This window comes from Podarcis gaigeae (genome assembly GCF_964106915.1).
Source record: "Podarcis gaigeae genome assembly, chromosome: 13".
NCBI lineage: Eukaryota > Metazoa > Chordata > Lepidosauria > Squamata > Lacertidae > Podarcis > Podarcis gaigeae.
The window spans coordinates 38,130,547-38,145,030 of NC_139689.1; the positions used below are offsets into that span (position 1 = coordinate 38,130,547).

Sequence of the window (14,484 nt, forward strand, 5' to 3'; positions counted from 1 at the left end):
GCTTTCTACTACAGTAGTACCTCGGTTTTCAAACGTAATCCATTCTGGAAGACCATTCGAGTTGCGAAATGTTCAAAAACCAAAAACTCAATACGAAGCCTCAATACGGAAAACTCAATACAGAAGCCGCATGGCATGTTCAACTTCTGAGGTGTGTTCAAAAACCAAAGCACTTACTTCCAAGTATACGGCGTTCGAAAACCAAAATGTTTGTCAGTGTATATGTTCGGAAACAGAGGTACCGCTGTACAGTCAAACCTTGGTTGTCGAACGTAATCCGTTCCGGAAGGCCGTTCGGCTTCCAAAACGTTCTACAACCAAGGCGCAGCTTCTGATTGGCTGCAAGAGCTTCCTGTGCTCAAGCGGAAGCTGTGTTAGATGTTTGGCTTACGAAAAACGTTTGAAAACCAAAGCATTTACTTCCGGGTTTTTGGCATTTAGGAGTGGAAACTTCCGGAAATGGAGCCATTCGGGAGCCGAGGTTTGACTATTCTATAGAGTGGCTGGGGTTGATGCGAGTTGTGGTCCAAAATAGCAGGAGTTCTAGCTGCTCAGTCCCATCCCTTTGAGCAGTGAAGGCCACCTCATTATGGGGCACCGGCCCAAGCTCAGAATGCCCACACCTCTAGTGTGGTGTAGTGGTTAAGAGCGGTTAAGAGCCAGTGTGCTGTGGTGGTTAAGAGCGGTGGACTCGTAATCTGGTGAACCGGGTTTGCTTCCCAGCTCCTCCACATGCAGCTGCTGGGTGACCTTGGGCTAGTCACACTTCTCTGAAGTCTCTCAGCCTCACTCACCTCACAGACAAAACAAAATAAAAAAATTCCTTCCAGTAGCACCTTAAAGACCAACTAAGTTAGTTCTAGGTATGAGCTTTCGTGTGCATGCACACTTCTTCTGTCACCTCACAGAGTGTTTGTTGTGGGGGAGGAAGGGAAAGGAGAATGTTAGCCACTTTGAGACTCCTTCAGGTAGTGATAAAGCGGGATATCAAATCCAAACTCCTCTTCTTCTTCTCTCTGCCTTCTTACTTCAGCCCCATTGACACAATACAATACATTTAAAGCTCCATGAAAGCACTTTAAGCGAGGTTGGTTTTTAAACCACTCTGCGAACTGTAGCTCTGTGAAGTAAATAGGGGAAGGGCGTGTCCTCCTAACAAACTACAGTTCCCAGAATTTTGAGGGAAACCATGTCTCTTTAAAGTGGTATCATAGCGTGGTGATACAGTGTGAATGGCGCCTCACAAACAGACTTAAGGGTGGCACTGGCTTCCTCCTCCTTAGTCTCCGCGGTGCCACTGTAGAACTCAGCAATAAGCAGGATGGGAACAAAACTAGAATTAAGCTGGCTCTTCCTGCCATTGGCAAGGGCTCCACTTGCTCCTGGGTCTCCCTGCCTTCCTCCCTACAGGTTCCAATTGACACTAATTGCAGGTGCCTTTGACTGTGAGGTCCTCAGTACCTATGAGGAGCAAAAGGAAAGGTGTCCTTCAGCCACCAGCTGAGCAACTTTCAGATTGTTGTTGTTTAGTCGTTTAGTCGTGTCTGACTCTTCATGACCCCATGGACCAGAGCATGCCAGGCACACCTGTCTTCCACTGTCTCCCGCAGTTTGGTCAAACTCCTGCTGGTAGCTTCAAGAACACTGTCCAGCCATCTCACCCTCTGTCGTCCCCTTCTCCTTGTGCCCTCCATCTTTCCCAACATCAGGGTCTTTTCCAGGGAGTCTTCTATTCTCATGAGGTGGCCAAAGTATTGGGGCCTCAGCTTCAGGATCTGTCCTTCCAGTGAGCACTCAGGGATGATTTCCTTCAGAATGGATAGGTTTGATTTTCTTGCAGTCCATGGGACTCTCAAGAGTCTCCTCCAGCACCATAATTCAAAAGCATCGATTCTTCGGCGATCAGCCTTCTTTATGGTCCAGCTCTCACTTCCATACATCACTAAGGGGGAAACCATAGCTTTAACTATACAGACCTTTGTCTGCAAGGTGATGTCTCTGCTTTTTAAGATGCTGTCTAGGTTTGTCATTGCTTTTCTCCCAAGAAGCAGGCGTCTTTTAATTTCGTGACTGCTGTCACCATCTGCAGTGATCATGGAGCCCAAGTCCATGTAGGCCAAGTTTCAGATACTCAGCACTTACTCCCTGCCTCTGAGATCCTTAGTAGGAGTGACTTGCGTGGTGTACAGGCATTGGCCAAAGGAAGGCCAATGACTAGAGAAGGAAATGCAGCCCTGATCCTAGACTCCAACCTCATTTTATGCTGAAAATCTTTTACTGCACTCAAGAGCCTTTTGGGTATAAAAAGTGGGGTACAGTGGTACCTCAAGTTAAGTACTTAATTCGTTCTGGAGGTCCATTCTTAACCTGAAACTGTTCTTAACCTGAAGCACCACTTTAGCTAATGGGCCTCCTGCTGCTGCCGCGCCGCCAGAGCACGATTTCTGTTCTCATCCTGAAGCAAAGTTCTTAACCTGAGGTACTATTTCGGGGTTAGCGGAGTCTGTAACCTGAATTATATGTAACCTGAAGCGTATGTAACCCGAGGTACCACAGTATATAAAATAATATGGCATAGTTTTCTTTTCATTATGTGTGGAAGTAGCTGCTTAGCCCAGGCCATGACCTTTTGCAATTATACCTGTGCCTGCAACTGCTTTAGTGGGGGAATTGCCAGAAGTGTATCCCTGGAAGCAGGCGAGTTTGAAGAGGCAAAAGTTTGCTCACTATTTTATGACACGTTACTTCTTTTTCATAAAGATTTACCTTACTATGACTTTTATTAAAAAATGGACTTTAAAGGGTCACCTACTTCTTTATAGGAGCAATACTCTCTAGCCTTAAAGCAAAAGAACGCGTCGGAACGTGGCGCGCAGGACTCGAACTCACCCCCCAGAAGGTGAAGGATTAGAACACACACCGCGTTCTTCCCCTTTACGTTCTACTCCTAGCGCCTATTGGCTCAAACGTGGTGACGACATTCGCACCGCCTCTCCGGAAATGCAGACTAGTCTCCAAGCCTCCGCCCCCCACCATTCCTTTTGCCGCCGTTCCCCTGTCAGCCCAGTCAGCCAATGCGACAAGGAGTTTGGCTTGAAGGACAAGGGGTTTCCCGTCCAATAAGAGCCCAGAAGAAGTGTTGACCGCACCGCCTGTCAGTTGGGCGGAGGTTTCCTTTCTTTTTCTTTTCCGAAAAAAAAATCCTCTAGCTTGCTGATTTCGCAAGAAGTACCAGAAATGGGGAGCTGGGAGGAGGGGTAGGGCGGAGCATCTGTTGAGCGACATGTATGAGAGGCCACCGGGAGAGAGAGACTATCTGAAGGGGCGGGAGGAAAGGAGCTGCAGGCGGGACTTGCCGTGACTCCCGCCCAATGGAAAATGCCGAGCAGTCCGGGACTTATTTGACATAAGGAGCCCACTGGATCCAATAGGGCGGGATTTAAACCTGCCGGGCAAATCGCGGGAGAGACTGGTTTGATTTCCACCAATAGGGGCAGGGATAAGGTTGAGGGGCGGCCCTGCGGCCCAATAGGACGGCGAAGCGTCCCTGCGACGGACGGAGCGAGCGGCCAATCGGGTCGGTCCGGGTCGGGTTCGGTTGCTTGCTTGCTTTGCTGGGCCAGGTTCGGGGCCGCGGAGCGGAGAGCGGAACGGGGGGGTAGCGTCGCCCGAGGGGGGGTCCCGATCCGCCACCGCAACCATGCCGGCCGTTTCCAAGGGAGACGGGATGCGGGGCCTGGCCGTGTTCATCTCCGACATCCGAAACTGTGAGGGGACGCGGACCTTGGGGAAGACCGTACCGCGGGGTGTGGAGTGGGGCGGGGGGGCGGCGAGAGGGAGGCATTGAAAGCGAGGGAGGGAGGGAGAGAGACGCTGTGGGGCGTCGGGGGGCGGGCGTCGGACCGCGGGGAGGACTGGGGAGGGGCCGGGTCGGGCAGCGGCCAGGGGGGTGGGCGAGCCGGCGGAGGGGGCGGCCGTTGGCTGAGGGCGAAGGCAGGCAGGGACGGAGTGGGCTCCTCCTCGCAGGGGGTCGTGGCGAGTGTGGGCGTGGGGGCGGGGGGAAAGGGAGCGAGCGAGCCACTTCAGGGTGATGGGTTAAGAGTGGACACGCTTGGCATTTGGGGCATGCCCGCCAAGAGAGTGGGCCGCGTGGGGCACTGGGAGAAATGGGCATCGTTGTGGGGGAGGGGTGCAGCTGGAGGGAGACAGAAGTGGCCTGAATGACTGGGGGATGCCGGGTTGACTGGAGGCTCTCCCCCACCCAAGGGCTACGCAGGTGATGCTGCCAGTGGGATGTGCCGTTTTCAGCGCCAGGTGTTCCCCGACTCCAGGACTTAAGGCCTTGGAGAAAGGCGAAGGGGGGGTGATGAGCAGGAAGTTGCAAGGCAGGGGGGTGCGGTGTGGTAAGGTGAGGCTTTGGGGGCAATGAGAAGAGGAGATAGGTTATAGGAGGACTGTGGAGAGGTTCCCCGCTTTGTCCAGGCGGGAGTTGGGTTCTCCTTCTCTGCTAACGCAAGGGCATCTGAAGAGGTTGCAGGTGAATCAGGCGCTGGTACTCAGGCCTTGCCAGGGCAGATTGGATGGACTGGCTCCAGAACTTCCCTTGGGCTGAGTTAGGTTTTGCATGAATTGCCTTTCTTTGGGGAGCGTTGTGTTGCGTGTAGGGTTGAAACGGATCTCCAGAAATTGGCAGCGTAAGGAATGTTGTTGCCAGCAAATGAGGAACAGCTATGTACATCCTGTGTTGTGTGTGTGTGTGTTTTTTTTTTTAAAAAAAAGGATGGTGGGAGGAGGAGATTCTGCTTTGAAATGACAAAATAAATTGTGGCAGGGCTTCTGATTCTTGTTGGGTAGGACATCTTTTCCATGGGGTTCGTATCCCATGGCTGTTGGCTGGCGTCTAGAGGAGCAACAGTTAACAGGTCAAATGTGTGGCTCTGTTAGAGCATGGCTGTTGAGCACATATTTGTGGTTCATTACAAAACCCTAGCATTATTTGACACTCTCGAGCACATAAATTTCCAGTTTCTGGGCTTAGTAGCAAATATTTAGCAAGTCGTTTTTCAAACTGCTTTTATGATCTTCGGAGAGATTATAGTGGTCACAGAAACAAGGGTGTTATATTTGAAACCGAGGAGATCCCAATCCAGCTTTCATCTGCTTATATGGGGATGCTGTGTGGCCAGAGGCTAGAATTATTTGATTCAGCCCACTTTCCCCACCTCCTTCTCTTGAATCCTAGTTTCCCCCTCCACCCTTCCTCTCCTTGGCAAAGAAACCCACAAGTGTTGTGCAACATCAATTTTGCAAGAACAATACAAGTAGCGGGCACCAGAACAATACTCTGTGGGCGACAGCTTGCAGGGTTAATGTCACATCGTCATTTTTTAGACAGCAGATCTCCTAAAACTTATTCCTCTCCCTTCTACTCCCACCACTGAGGTTTAGCAAAGAAGTCTGAGTGTAAGAGCACAACCCATCACCATAATAGAAAATATTATAAAAAAGTGAAATTGACCAGGCCGTGACAAAATGTAGTTATGTGACATGTTGGAACATTCTTGAGATAACTTCATTGCACTGAAAATTAATAGGGGAGAGGGGAGGAGAGAATCATCCTGTAGTGCAGAGGTGGGGAAGCTTTGGCTATCTGGCTATTGCTGAACTACAACTCCCATCTTCCTTGGCCATTGGGTGTTCTTGCTGGGGCTGATGGTAGCTGCACTTCAGCAACTTCTGGAGGACCATGGGTTCCCCACCCTTGCTGTAGGAAATTCAGCAGAGCTTAAAGAATGTCTGAATTGGCAAAGGGTAAGTGGAGACACAGGCCTCTTTCCCTATGTCTTTGCTTGGAGACGGAGGTTTTGTGTGTGTGTGTGATGTTCTAGATTCGAGGCTGCCTTTGAACACTGTAGCTGGCCCTGGCACCTCTGAAAATAAATATTATGGAAGTGACTATAGTTCGGTGGTTGAGCATGTGCTTTGTGTGTAGAACATCCCAGGTTCAATTGCTAGAATCCTAGTTAAAAACAAATAAGGTAACAGATGATGAGAGAGCCTTTCTTTGCCTGAGATTCTACAGAGCTGCTGCCAATCAGAGTATATGATACAGGCTAGATGAGCAGTCAGACCTGGTATAAGTAAGGCATCTTCTAGGTTTCTAAGGATCTAAACTTGCAAGATCAGAGTTCGAATCTCAGCTTAAGCCTCAGCTTGGGCCTCTTACTGAGGTGGCTTTATGCATATTTATACAGACCCATATGCCTACTGTATCACATTGACAATTTGGAGACACCAGTATTTTGTCAGTTCTTCTCTGAATTAAAACCTGGAAGTGGGTGGTCCATTTCTGGAACTCCTGTTGACACACCTCCTCAGTGCTTATGTCCTAAAAATAGCCAAATTAAATGAGTGGTTCCTCCTGCGCCTTTAATAACTGTGTGCAGGAGGGCATTTTGTCAGGTGCAACATGTCCTGCAGGAATGAGAAAAGCAGCAGCTGCCAAAATTCCCTGGCAAACAACTATTAAAGGTGCAGGGGGCCTGCCCTTTTTGGCAGCCAGCCATTCTAGTTTCAGGAAACTCCACATCCCTGTTTGTGAAAAGCGAACCCTTATCCTCCATTTCCATCTGTAAAATGGGCAAAGACTGAAGGGGACTTTGACTGAAGGTAATACAAATGAGCGAACCAGGGCAAATCATTTGCAGTTGCAAGCCACAAACTGTTAACAGAGACATCAGTGTTTAGGAAATGTCAGAGAGGTGTTTCCCCAAGGCCTTAGGATGAATATTTTGGGACGGGATGTTGTGTGCAAAATGTTTTGAGTCGCAGGTGTCTCTTTTATTGACATGACAGAAATGGTGTGTTGAGGGTTGGGAGAATTCTAGAGAAGTTTCTGAAAGGAGCAACAGTTCAGGCCTCCTGAGTCTCTCTCCAGCACCAGAGAAAGAAGGAACAGGCAGCCAGGGAAGCACCAGGGAATGTGTGGGCAGCAGTGCTGCGTCTGAGCCGGAAAGGAGGCTGCATCTCAGCACCAGTTGATATGTTATGCTTTTGAAGATGTAGGAGTCCTTCCAGCAGTTGCATATGTGGGTGGATGTCATGTGGGAAACATTAATGCAGACCTGTGAAATCTGGAATTCCATGATGGGCTGAGAGCTTGGCCTCGGGAGTGGGACACTGAATCCTTCATCAGTGGGGAAGCTAAGGAGATGTGGATGAGATCAGTGATGGGGGTGGGAGCCTCATGGAAAAGTCTCTGGGCTTGTAAAGCAAGAGCAGGATGCAATAGTTAACACATTTCACAGGTCTGTCGCAAAGACATTCCTGCTTGTTACTGATTTCCTCATATTATACAGTCATGCAGGTATTAATAGTCCTGTGAGTCTTCTATTAGAGGCGATAGATCTTCGTGGGAAACCTGTGGCCTTCCCTAAATTGCTGGACTCCAGCTCCCTTCCCACCAGCCAGGAAAGGTGGGAGTTCTGGTCCAGGTCCAACAACATCTGCAAAGCCACCCTAGAGGGGGGTCATGGGCCCTTATATTTCAGGTTCTTCCTTTCTTTTTGCACCTCTTAAGCATTGTGATGTTGGACCGTTCACTTGGCACTGCTCACACCCTCCTGACAGGGTGTTACTGGGACAAAAGGAGAGAGCAATCCAGACTGTTTAACTGCATGACACTGTCTATTTTTATACATCTATATATTTTTAAAAGGGACGCAGGTGGTGCTGTGGGTTAAAGCCTCAGCGCCTAGGACTTGCCAATTGAAAGGTTGGCGGTTTGAATCCCTGCGGCGGGGTGCGCTCCCGCTGCTCGGTCCCAGCGCCTGCCAACCTAGCAGTTCGAAAGCACCTCCGGGTGCAAGTAGATAAATAGGGACCGCTTACCAGCGGGAAGGTAAACGGCGTTTCCGTGTGCAGCTCTGGCTCGCCAGATGCAGCTTTGTCACGCTGGCCACGTGACCCGGAAGTGTCTCCGGACAGCGCTGGCCCCCGGCCTCTTAAGTGAGATGGGCGCACAACCCCAGAGTCTGTCAAGACTGGCCCGTACGGGCAGGGGTACCTTTACCTTTACCTATATTTTTAAAAAGACTCCTGGCAATGAAATTGGACTAAGGGACTTAGTTGTTTTTCCTGCTTCATTCACAACAAATGCAAGGAGTTGTGCGTTTACCTGTTTGTGTCAGGTAAAAGTGGTAGCGAGCATCTAGTTTGGATTTGTCCCCTGTTTAAGTTAAAACATATGGTGGGGATATAAGGGAACACACTCTCTAGAGAGCATCACCCTGCACTATAGTTTAAATAATAATTGCCACCCAACCAACCACCCTCCAGAGTAGCTCCTCCGGCTTTCTGTTTTGTTGGGTTAAGAAGCCCGTATGTCTTTTGCCCTTCCATTTAATGGTTTCTCCTAGCTTTGAACTTACCATGTTTCAGTCCTGAGCAAGGAAGGACCAGCGGAGACTATCCCGTTATGGTGAATGGGGCACTCCCCAACCAACCTCTATCTGCCTTCTATCAGTCCACGGGTGGCATCAGCTGGCAGCTTCTTCCTCAGTTTCGGTAGTGCAGAACTCAGCAGGGAAGAGGATGGGATTGCAAAGCTATACATGAGTTGGCTCTTCGCATCATTGGCTCTGACTCCACCCTCTGCTGGTTTCCATGCCTTCCGATCCCAGTGGGTGACCTATTATTGCCATTGGGCACCTGCCTCCTTCCCCAAAAGGGGTCAACCACTGTGTCCCATATATAAAAAGCAGCCCCACACCAGAACAAGTTGTATATGCAAGGGATCCATGTGTACTCGCCCCCTCTCCCCGTTTATGGGTTGTTTGGTGGTACACCTGGCAAATCCTTCTTAGGTCCTGTCATTAAAAGTGGCTGTTGTGGAAATAAGAGATGGGGTTCCCTTTTCTGAGGGTGGCACTGTCTTCAATCTGGCTCTCGCTCACTCAGGAGCCAACCAGGAAATGAGTGTTTTCTCTTCAGGTGCTCCCGTGTACAGACCTGTTTGCCCTCTCTTGCCAGTTCTAGTATGGGGTTGACTGGTTCACACAGCTACCTCCAAAGCAGTACAAGTTGCCTTTTGTGGGTGACCTCTGTGGGCTTCCCCCCTCCCTGTAAGGACCCACAGATGTGGGAGGTCCATGGCTGAATCGTCCAATTCCCCCTCCCTTCATTTAAAAGCAGACCCCAAAATTGGATCAGAGCAGTGGGCGGGTATTAATCCTTTCTTCCTATACCACTTCCCGAATCTGGGTGTTTTCTATCAGGGCAAAGAGTAGTAGCTTTTTCCCCCCAGTGTGTTTGTGTTAGATTTTGGTTGGGTAAATAGCTGTTTGGGGTTAAATCCCGCCTTTTCCCAAGGGCTACTGCTCTGATCAAAATCAGAGTTCCCTGGTGGCTTCTAAGGTGTCATTTCCGGAAAAGTTGGGAGCTCTGATCACAGATCTGGTTGTCTGCATCTCATGTACTTTGGCCCTTAAGTGATGGCAAAGCAGCAAAATGGCTATGACTCTGTCCTTTTGGTGTGTTGCTGGATTATGTTTTGTTCATGAACGTTTCCATTTGCTGGTATTTTTTCCAAGCTCTTTCTCTCTCCCCTAATATTATTTCTTTGTTCCCTTTACGTACTGGTAGGTATTTAGTAGTACCAAGCACGTATCCAGGTGAGTTGAGTGGGCGTTGGATAGAGAAGGCTGGCTTGTCCCTTGTTTGAATGCCTTTGTCTTTGATTCCAGGTAAGAGCAAAGAGGCTGAAATCAAACGAATCAACAAAGAGTTGGCCAATATCCGGTCCAAATTCAAGGGTAAGTCCTTCCTCAGCTCTCTCTCTCCCCCCCTTCTCCCTTCTTCCAATCTGCAGGATATGCTATTTCACACCATAGATCCCGACAGCAGCTCCATGAGTCAGCCTGACTTACTCACGGTTTCTCATTTTTTCCTCCCCCCCCCCTTTCTTCCTCCACGACTGTGCTTATCTGTAGTCATTGCCCAGGTTGGTTCAGCTCTCGCCGTCCATCTTTTCCTAATACCCTGTCAGCAATGCTCTGCAGAAAGGTGCTTTATGTAGTCCGTCCGCAGGCAACAGATGAGGGATGACCCTGTGCTCAGGGTCGAAATGCTAAACAGCTGGACTGTCCCAGCTGGGCTGCCTCCACAAGCTGGACTGCCTCCAGCTGGGACATTGAAATGAACTTGAAAAGGTCTGATTCCCAGGCCCTCTGCTCTGACTGGTAGCTCGAGAATCCGGGAGTTGCTTGTGCCAGCACCGTGCACAGTCCTGTTTTAAACCAGTCTCGTCCAATGTGGCCCAGGAATTCATTTCTCCCGACAACCTTTTTGCTTCTGGTCCACTGAACTCCCTCCCCACCCAAACCTGGATCCAGATATTGATCTTTGCATATTTGAAGCTTCTGGAACATGCTGGGGTGGGTGGGTGTTGCAGGGCTATTTGTGCTGCTGGAGAAGGGCAATTTTCTCTGCTTCCGCCGCAAAACAAAAGAGGGGAGGCTTGGAACAGAAACCCAAACGGTGTTCCTGGTTGGATTAGCAGAATTTAACAAGCTCAGTTCCTCAACAGTCTTTGTGGTCAGGGCATTAAACAAGGAGGGCGGGGTAGGGCAGTCAAAAGTGCACAGTTGTGCAATTTGTGACAAGTTTCTTTTAAAGGAGGAACATGTTTGAGTTAGGAGCATGACAGAAACCAGCAGTCCTTCAGGTACAATCCACTTATCGTCCCACCCCTGGGAACACAAGAATGTTGTTAAGGACTAGACAACCAACCCCGATTATTTCACTTTGTGTCATGTGGCAGATAGCAGTGATTACCACAAATGCATACGCTGCTTAGATCCTCTTTATCCCACCCAACTCTCACTAGTCTACTTCCAGAGAACCTTGTGGTTCCCAGAACCCCAACCCCCAAAATCCAGTCATTTTGGTTCCTTCCTTACACTGGCCCTCTCTACCAAACCTCCTCCTTGAAGCACAGCATGATCTAGCTGTCTGGGAATCTCTGTGGATGTTAACTGCATGCTGCAGTTTCGAAACTGCCTGCAGAATCCTTTGAAACTGAGTGTTCGTTTCAATTCGAAGGGGAAAGTTTCTAGCTCTCATTATTTGGCAGCATGTTGTCTTTTGGCAGAAATGGTTACCTGGGTAGAGTTCCTTTGCTCAGTGTTGCTTTGGATCCCTCTCGCTCCCCGTCCCCGCGTGTTACGAAACAGTTACGTCTTCCTCAGTTCTGATCAAGAATAGCTCAGATGGTGGGGAGAAGAATGAATGGCGCAACCACAATGCGACAGCAGTTTGACCTTCTATTCTATGAACAGCTCCTTTGCAATTTCAAATTGAAGAACTTTTATAATATATTGTCGTAATTTCCTGCATTAGTGTTGCAGGAGAGGAATGGATGTTCCGTGAGCTCCATTGCCCCCGAGGTTGCATCACAAATGTGTTTTACGATACCCCTGGGCACAGTATTTTCCCCCATGTCGCATGTATGTACGCATGCACGCAAACACACTAAGTCATGCCTGCATACATTGGAGGCAAGTCTTTCAAAGTGCCTGCTTTTTGTGCAGAAGGTCCCACCTTCAATCTGCGGCATCTCCAGATGGGGCTGGGAGACAGCGTTACCTGAAATGCTGGAGAGCTGCTGCCAGTCAAAGTAGGCAATAGTGAGACAGGTGGACCAATGACCTGACTCTGAATAATAATAATAATGATAATAAAAAATTTTATTTACGCCCTCCCCAGCCAGAGCTGGGCTCAGGGCGGCTAACACCCGTAAAATTACAGTAAAATCATAATGGGGGGGGGGGGAAACCCAACTTAAAATACAGGTTAAAATGCATTTTAAAATGCAGCCTCATTTTAAAAGTAGCCCATAGATCAAAACCATAAGGGGAGGGAAACATAAGGGTCAGACTGAGTGCAAACCAAAGGCCAGGTGGAACAGCTCTTGTCTTGCAGGCCCTGCGGAAAGATGTCAAGCCCCTCAGGGCCCTAGTCTCTTGTGACAGAGCGTTCCACCAAGTTGGGGCCAGTACTGAAAAGGCCCTGGCCCTAGTTGCGACCAATCTAACCACCTTGCGACCTGGGACCTCCAAAATGTTGTCATTTGTGGACCTTGAGGTCCTCTGCGGGGCATACCAGGAGCTTCCTAAGCAATTCCTTCTTTGTTGGAAAGAGACTGGAGAAAAAGAGAGTCCTCTTCTTCTCTGCAGTGCTGGTTAGAGTAGCCTGGAAAGGGATACAATCTTCCTTCCCTTACCTGAAAAGGGATGTTTAGTATAGCACTTGCCAGAGGCCAAAGTGGAATCCAGAGATTTTGTGGACAGAACTTCTGGCACTTTTGAGCCCACTTGCACCAGTGGGAAGAATCTGCTGAGATGGAACAGAATCCAAGCCTGAGAAACTCTATCCTTGAGATGGGAAGGGGATCAAGTTTGTAGTCATTTACTTATTTAACAAAATCCATATGCCATTTTATTATTGCTTTTTAAAATTGGTTTTTATTAAATATTGTGTTACAAAACAAACAGGAAACAGAGATTCCACTTTTGAGTCATAGTGTCTTTTTCACAGTCCGTTTACATTCGGTATGAGACACAATTGTCATAGACTTTGTGCGGTTTTGGGGAGGGGGAAATACCGCTAGTGTTGAAAAAACCAACCAACCTCTAAGCGGTTTGCAAAAATACAAAATAAAACATTCAAATTGTTTATTAAAAAACCAGTTAAAACCATTATTTTAAGCAAAAATGTTAAAAAATATTAAAGTCAGCAATAGCTAAAAAAAAGAGATGAAAGACATGCAACGTCTACATAGAATCGTATAATTGTGTAGTTGGAAGGGACCCCAAGGGTCATCTAGCCCAACCCCCTGCAATGCAAGAATCTCAGCTAAAGCATCCATGACAGATAGCACTGAAAAAGAATACAGTGGAACCTTGTCTTACATCCGCCTCTTCTCGCGGACGTTCCAGGTTGCGACTTTGGCAAACCCGGAAGTAAACATCGGGTTTGCTGCAATTCGCACATGCACGGAAGCAGCTTCTGCCATCTATGCGTGCACACAAGTGGCTGACGCCTCTATGCATGCGCAGAAGTGCGCTGCCACCGAATGCTCATGCGCACAACGGCGCCTCTACTAGCATCCGGTTTCGCCCAGCGGATGGGCCTCTGGAACGGATTATGATTGTAAGTAGAGGTTGTACTGTACAGTGAAGGCAGGAGATCCAAAGTGTGGGTGCTTCCACACTAAAAATATAGATTACTTACAAGTGTGGAATGGGCACTATTTGGCCTCTGTAACAGTGCATATATGGGGTAAGGGGATCCCATGGGTAAACTTGCTATGCCCATTAAGCAGGTCAGGCATCTCTGTTAGGCAGAGTGAGGTGGCCACCTCAGGCAGCATTTTTGGGTGCTATGGAAGAGCAGCGAATGGCTAGCAACTTTAATTTATTAGTATTGTACTTTTAGCTGGAGAAAGGGACTTGTGGGATTGGCTGCGTCAACTAAAATAACACGGCTGGCCTTGAGTAATCTGTACCTTCCCTTAAGGAGGGGGCGGGCATTCGCTTCTGCACCTCAGGCAGCAAAATGGTCTGTTCTGGCCCAGAGTGAAATTGCAGGGGCCATGTAAAATGACCAGTGGTCATCCAGATGTTGCTGGGCCCCCCCCATCATGCCTGACTATTTCCCATCCTGGCTAGGGCTGATGGGACTTTGAGTCCAACAGCACATCAACACCCCTGTTGAGATGATCATTTTTCTGATCTCCTGACGCGAACCTCCTACTTTTATTGTTGTTTTAATTGTCATGCTCTTTTAATGGGTTTGTTTATCAATTATGAATGTCGTAATGTGGCTGTTTTCCTATGTGTTTCAATTAGTGGCAGCTGTATTTTTATTATTGGTTTTGTTCATGTTATTTTGAGAATAGGCTTTCATTTGTTTGTGGACCTCCTTGGTATTTGAAAGGTATCACATAAATTCTTTTAATAACAATAACAATTGGGGGGGGGGGGAGAGCGTGTTTCACAGGTTTCCCTTCTCTGAAATTCTCTGCGACAGTTAGAAGAAATTTTCTGAGAACGCCTGCCTCCTTCTCAAGCCCACCCTGGGCAGCTCAAAATAGGAAAGCATTCCGAAGGCTTGATGGTACTAGGCTGGAAAGCTTTTGCCCCTGCCTCCTTCCCTTCCCACGCTCCTGGCTTGCAAGACACCTCTCTCCTTCCAGCAGTGCCAGTGACCTCCCCCTACCCTCTCCCTCTTGCTCTTTCCCCTCTCAGGAGATAAAGCCTTGGATGGTTACAGCAAGAAAAAATATGTCTGCAAGCTGCTTTTCATATTCCTGCTGGGCCATGACATCGACTTTGGTCACATGGAGGCTGTCAACCTGCTCAGCTCCAACAAGTACACAGAGAAGCAAATTGTGAGTAGGCTTGAGGGGCCTGGGGTGGGAGGCTG

General features: G+C 48.6%; 1 protein-coding gene across 6 annotated transcripts in view; it reads left to right on the forward strand.

The window, feature by feature from the left end:
• The first annotated feature begins 3,572 nt into the window (after positions 1-3,572).
• AP2A1 (adaptor related protein complex 2 subunit alpha 1) overlaps positions 3,573-14,484 on the forward strand; it is a 38,499-nt gene continuing 27,587 nt past the window's right edge. For all 6 annotated transcript variants that reach the window (XM_083709152.1, XM_083709155.1, XM_083709154.1 and 3 more), the window contains exons 1-3: positions 3,573-3,767; positions 9,744-9,812; positions 14,307-14,449. In XM_083709152.1, the coding sequence (XP_083565278.1) occupies positions 3,701-3,767; positions 9,744-9,812; positions 14,307-14,449 (279 nt within the window). In that variant the 5' untranslated portion in view covers positions 3,573-3,700. The remainder of the gene's footprint in view (positions 3,768-9,743; positions 9,813-14,306; positions 14,450-14,484) is intronic.